This window comes from Geospiza fortis, unplaced genomic scaffold (genome assembly GCF_000277835.1).
Source record: "Geospiza fortis unplaced genomic scaffold, GeoFor_1.0 scaffold806, whole genome shotgun sequence".
In the NCBI taxonomy this organism is placed as follows: domain Eukaryota; kingdom Metazoa; phylum Chordata; class Aves; order Passeriformes; family Thraupidae; genus Geospiza; species Geospiza fortis.
This window is the reverse complement of record NW_005054722.1, coordinates 67,854-73,865: the sequence shown is the minus strand read 5'-3', so window position 1 is coordinate 73,865 and position 6,012 is coordinate 67,854. Positions and strand designations below refer to the sequence as shown.

The 6,012-nt window shown below is 60.6% G+C and overlaps 1 protein-coding gene across 1 annotated transcript in view; it reads right to left on the bottom strand.

Annotated features, from left to right (window-relative positions):
• Window positions 1–6,012, bottom strand: part of DCTN1 (dynactin subunit 1) — a 54,953-nt gene that overhangs the window by 557 nt on the left and 48,384 nt on the right. Inside the window, 9 exon segments of the mRNA XM_031065266.1 lie at window positions 5–25; window positions 270–346; window positions 838–903; window positions 906–975; window positions 1,616–1,749; window positions 3,051–3,217; window positions 3,512–3,654; window positions 4,294–4,422; window positions 4,536–4,740. Coding sequence (XP_030921126.1) covers window positions 5–25; window positions 270–346; window positions 838–903; window positions 906–975; window positions 1,616–1,749; window positions 3,051–3,217; window positions 3,512–3,654; window positions 4,294–4,422; window positions 4,536–4,740 — 1,012 coding nt within the window.

The following is a 6,012-nucleotide window of genomic DNA, read 5'->3' as shown; positions in this document are numbered from 1 at the left end:
GAACCTCCTCCCGCAGCGTGTCGTCCTGGGGGCACAGCAAGGTCACCCCAAAACCCACCCGGGGGGACCCTCCCCGCCCCCCAGAGCCCCTCACCCACCCCGGGCAGGAATCAGAGGGGTCAAACCCCCCGGTTTTGGGAAGAGAACGGGAATGGGCAGCACCTCGTCCCCTCACTGCCACCAGGTGCCACCAGCCCCAGCCTAAGGGCTGCAGGGCTGGGCTGGGGGTGCCACCACGTCCCCCTGCGCTGGAGAAGACCCTTCCTCACCTTCAGGGCGTCGATGGAGTTCTTGAGGGCGCAGAGCCGGGCCGTCTGCTCGAGCAGCCGCGCCGAGGAGCTCCTCGCTGCGGACAGCGGGAAGGGAGGGATGGGCCGGGGGGGCACGGACACAGCTGAGCACTGTGACCCCCTCAGGCTGGCACCCCGTGGGTTTTGGGGGTTTGACCTCCTCAGGCTGGCACTGGGTGGGTTTTGGGGGGTTTGATCTCCTCAGGCTGGCACTGGGTGGGTTTTGGGAGGGTTTGACCTCCTCAGGTTGGTACCAGGTGGGCTTTGGGGAAGGTTTGACCCCCTTGGATTAGTACCAGGGGGATTTCAGGGCTTGGGGGGCCTCCCCAGCAGGGAGAGGCTGAGCCACCCCAGAGCAGCTCATCCCCTGGACACTGAGCCGTGTGTCCCCAACACAGGGACTGTCCCTCAACCCAAACACCCCAAAGCTGCCAGCAGAGCAGATCCCACCCCGCAGCGAGCCCCGCTGCCAGTCCTGCGAGCAGAGGGACAACACAGAGATGCCCCAGACCCCCCAAACCCCAAGGAACATTTTTGTAGGACCTACTGGATTTGCTCTGCCTCATGTCCAGCACCTTGGCGTTGGCGCTGAGCTGGTAGAGGGTCTGGGCCCCCCCCGCGCCACCGCCACGCGCGGCACCTGCAGCGGCGCCAGGCTGGCCAGCTCCAGCTTCATCTGGGCACCCTGGCACCACGGGAAACCCCGGTGAGGGGCGCGGGAAACGGGGAAAGCACCGGGCAAAGGGGGGAAATGGGGGAAAGCAGAAAAGCAGCGGGTGAAACGCTGCTAAGGACAGCAGGGGTGGGAGCGGGGATGGGCCCCATGGTGTTCCTTGCATGTGGGGCTGCTTGGATTCAATGAGCTGCTCCATCCCATCCATTACAATTAATAGCCTTTAGAATAGTTGGTTAATTGGGTTATCTGCTGCTGTGCCCCATGGGTGGGGTGTTCATTAATCAATCGATCGATCAATCAATCAATCAGGTTGTGAGGGGACAGGGCTGGCGGGGACATCAGCAGCACCCCCAGTTCCACCAGCATTCCCAGCTCCCAGGGCTGACCCTACTCTCAGCCCCTTCCCCTGGAGCACTCCAGATGAGAGCCTGTTCTCCAGCTCATCCCATATCCCATGGGGATAACATCCCACAGGGATCCCATCCCATGGGGATCCCATATCCCACAGGGATCCCATCCCACATGGATCCCATATCCCACAAGAATCCCATCCCACATGGATCCCATATCCCACAGGGATCCCATATCCCACATTTAGCCCATCCCACCCTGATCCCATCCCACAGGATCCCCCCCCGTTGCCCCCGACCTTGAGCAGGTTGTTCTCGTTCTTGAGGTGTTTCAGGGAGAGCTGCAGGGCGTCGATCTGCTGCAGCAGGAGGGGAGAGTCCTTCACCTGCACGGGGCCAGAGCCACCTCCGGGCACCTGCCCGGCGCCAACACCTGCACAGGGACACTGCCATCAGCACTGCCACCAACACAGGGACACTGCCATCAGCATTGTCACCAACAAAGGGCACTGCCATCAGCATTGTCACCAACAAAGGGCACTGCCTCACACAGGGCACTGCCAGCAGCACTGCCACCATCACAGGGACACTGCCATCAGCACAGGGACACTGCCATCAGCATTGTCACCAACACAGGACACTGCCACCAACACAGGACACTGCCACCAACACAGGGCACTCCCATCAGCACAGGGACACTGCCACTAGCACTGCCACCAACACAGGGCACTGCCATCAGCACAGGACACTGCCACCAACACAGGGCAGTGCCTCACACAGGACACTGCCACCAGCACTGCCACCAACACAGGGACACTGCCATCAGCACTGCCATCAGCACAGGACACTGCCACCAACACAGGGCACTGCCACCAACACAGGGCACTGCCACCCCTGTCACCAACACAGGGCACTGCCATCAGCACTGCCATCAGCACTGCCATCAGCACAGGGCACTGCCATCAGCACTGCCACCCCTGACAGTGGCACAGGGCACTGCCATCAGCACTGTCACCAACACAGGGCACTGCCATAGCACTGCCACCCGTGACAGTGGCACAGGGCACTGTCACCAACACATGCCACCTCCCTGGAGCAGTCCCAGCAGTCCCCAGAGCCCCTTCCCAAGGCTCTCCAGCTGTGGTCACCCCTCTCCACATCCACCACAGTTCCATGCTCATCCCTCCCTTCCCAGCCCCCCTGGAGCCAGAAGGACCAGCAGCCCCTGAGCAGGACCTGGCTCCTTCCCTGGCTCCCAAACGGAGCCGTGTTCCGGGATTTGGGTGTCCCGGGACTTCACTTCCCCCATGCTGCATGCAGGGTGTGTCCGTACCTCGCTGCTGTTCCTCTGCAGCACAGGGAGAGGGGCCAGGAGAGACAAGAAAAATCAGGATTAAATCCCAGGATTGGGCAGGAGAGGAGCTGTGCCTGGAGCAGCTCCGGGCTCCCATGGCCACAGCTGGGACTGACCCTGGGAGTGACCCCAGCAGGGCCCCTGCAATGCTCCCCCAGAGCCAGGGGCTGGGCACGGAGCTCCCAGGCTGCTCCTGCTCCTTTGGGAATGAGAACGGGCCAGCAACATTCCTGGGAGCCAGGACTGGGAGTGTGGGAGAGGTTGTAGCTCCACGAGAGCCAGGAGCCGCTGTGGGAGCACCATTCCCAAATTCCTGCTCACCCATCAGCCCTGCAGCTCCTGTGGCAGGGGGACACCCCGGCCCCATCCCGGCCACTCACCCCCGGCGATGCCGGACACGATGGAGGCCACGCCCGAGGGCGGAGCCCCCCGCAGCCCCTCGATCGTCCTCTTGGACTGGTTGTTCAGGCGCTGCTTCAGCTCCACCTTCTCCGACTCCAGCTGGTCAATGTCAGCCTGGAGAGCGTCCATGGTCTCCTCAAACTCCCTGGGAAGAGCGCACGGAGGGAGGGATGTGTGAGGCCAGGGATGCTGCTTGTCCAGGACCCCTTATCCTGTCCCTCCATCCCTTGTCCCCAGTCCCTCTCCAGCTCTCCTGGGGCCCCTCCAGGCCCTGGAGGAGGCTCTGAGCTCTCCCTGGGTCCTTCTCTTCTCCAAGTGAGCATCCCCAGCTCTCCCAGCCTGGCTCCAAGCAGAGGGAACCCAGCTCTTGGAGCAGCTCTGTGACTTCCTCTGGATGAGCTGCACCAGCTCCACACCCCCAGCCCCGTTCCAAACTCACTTCTCCTTCTTTTTGAGCAGTGTCTGGGTCTCGTCCAGCTTGGTCTGGATCTTTTCCACGCGGTCGTCCGCGTCCTTGGAGGCGCTGTCCAGCTTCTTCTCCAGCAGGCTGAGCCTCACGTTGGCCTCGCTGAGCTCCTCGCCCTGGAGGGGCAGGGAGGGAATCAGGGAGCTGAGGGAGCCCCCAAATCACCAACCCCCACAGCTGGAACCCAGAACAGCTCCCCAGAGCCCCCAAATCACCAACATCCATGGCTGGAACCCAGAACAGCTCCCCAGAGTCCCACCCTGAGCACCCCAGAACATGGTGGCAGCAAGATCTGGATGGCAGCACCTCCCTGCCCATGGGAAAAACATCCCCAGGAGATCTGGATGGGGCTTGGGATCAGCATCTCCATAGGCAGGAAGTCAGCAGGAGTGTGGAGGTGAATCCCACAGCAGCCAGGAAGGTGAGGATGGGTGAGGGACAACAGGGATGGGTGAGGGACAACAGGGATGGGTGAGGGACAGCAGGGATGGGTGAGGGACAGGCAGGGATGGGTGAGGGATGAGCAGGGATGGGTGAGGGACAGGCAGGAATCAGTGAGGGACAGGCAGGGACGGGTGAGGGACGGGCAGGGACAGGTGAGGGAGGTGAGGGACGGGCAGGGATGGGTGAGGGACAGGCAGGGATGGGTGAGGGAAGGGCAGGGATGGATGAGGGACGGGCAGGGATGGATGAGGGACAGGCAGGGATCGCTGAGGAGGAGCCAGGAAGGCAGGGATCAGTGAGGAACACCTCACCTTGATCTTGAGGGACTTCTTCAGCTCCTTGATGACCGTCTCCCTGTCCTCCAGCTTCAGCCCCAGCCCCTCAGCATCCGTGATCTCCGCCCGGAGCGCGGCCGCCCGGAGCTCCGCCGGCGGTGTGGGCTGGACCAGCGGGACAATCGGGATTTTAGGGAGAATCCCAGACACCACAGCTGCCCAACTCCCTGTGCTGGTCACCCAGAGCCTGCTGGTGACCAGAACAGAGCCCAACCCACCTTGTTCTGCGGGCGGTCGGCGTCGTACTCGCCCTCCTGCATGGCCGTGGCCATCTTGTTCATGGTGGCCATGAGGATGCTGCAGGACTGGCGCAGGCACTCGTAGGGATTGATGCCCTGGGAGCCGTAAATCTGGGAAGGACAGGAAGGAGCTGGCTGCTGGCCCTGGGCTGGGCTCACAGCCCCCAGCCCACATCCCACAGCTGGTGTTTCCCTCTGATGGTTAAGGACGTTCCTCTGATGTTTAAGATGTTCCTCTGATGTTTAAGACGTTCCTCTAATGTTTAAGATGTTCCTCTGATGGTTAAGGATGTTCCTCTGATTTTTAAGGATGCCCCTCTGGTGTTTACGGATCTCTCCCTGAAGTGGGAGAGGGTTTAAGGGTGTCCCTCTGATTTTTAAGGATGCCCTCTGATGTTTAAGAATCATCCTTAAAATCCGCATCCAACACAAAACCTTCACTTCCATCAACAAATCCAACCAACAAAATGCAGAAGAAGTTGCACACACAAAAATCCAAGGAACACCAAACAGAAGTGGATGATTTACACAGAACCCACCCCTCGTCCCTTCACCAAGGATGTTCCACCTGGGAATGGTGAAGGATGTTCCACCTGGGAATGGTGAAGGATGTTCTACCTGGGAATGGTGGGAGGGATGTCCCACCTGGAAATGGTGGGAAGGACGTCCCACCTGGGAATAGTGGAGGATGTCCCAGCTGGGAATGCTGAAGGATGTTCAACCTGAGACTGGTGGGAAGGACATCCCACCTGGGAATGGTGAAGGATGCCCAGCTGGGAATGGTGAAGGATGTCCCAGCTGGGAATGGTGAAGGATGTTCTACCTGGGAATGGTGAAGGATGTCCCAGCTGGGAATGGTGGAAGAGTGTTCCACCTGGGAATGGTGAAGGATGTCCCAGCTGGGAATGGTGAAGGATGTTCTACCTGGGAATGGTGGGAAGGATGTTCTACCTGGGAATGGTGGAGGATGCCCAGCTGGGAATGGTGAAGGATGTTCAACCTGAGACTGGTGGGAAGGACATCCCATCTGGGAATGGTGAAGGATGCCCAGCTGGGAGTGGTGGGAGGGATGTCCCACCCGGGAATGGTGGGAATGATGTTCTACCTGGGAATGGTGAAGGATGTCCCACTTGGGAATGGTGGAAGAGTGTTCCACCTGGGAATGGTGGGAAGAATGTTCCACCTGGGAATGGTGAAGGATGTTTAACCTGGGAATGGTGAGAAGGATGTCCCACCTGGGAACAGTGGGAAGAATGTTCTCCCTGGGAGTGGTGAAGGACGCCCACCTGGGAGTGGTGGAGGATGCCCAGCTGGGAATGCTGAAGGATGCCCATCTGGGAGTGGTGAGGAATGCCCACCTGGAGTGCTGGAGGATGCCCAGCTGGGACTGCTGAAGGATGCCCACCTGGCGTGCTGAAGGATGCCCACCTGGCGTGCTGGGGGGTGCCCAGCTGGC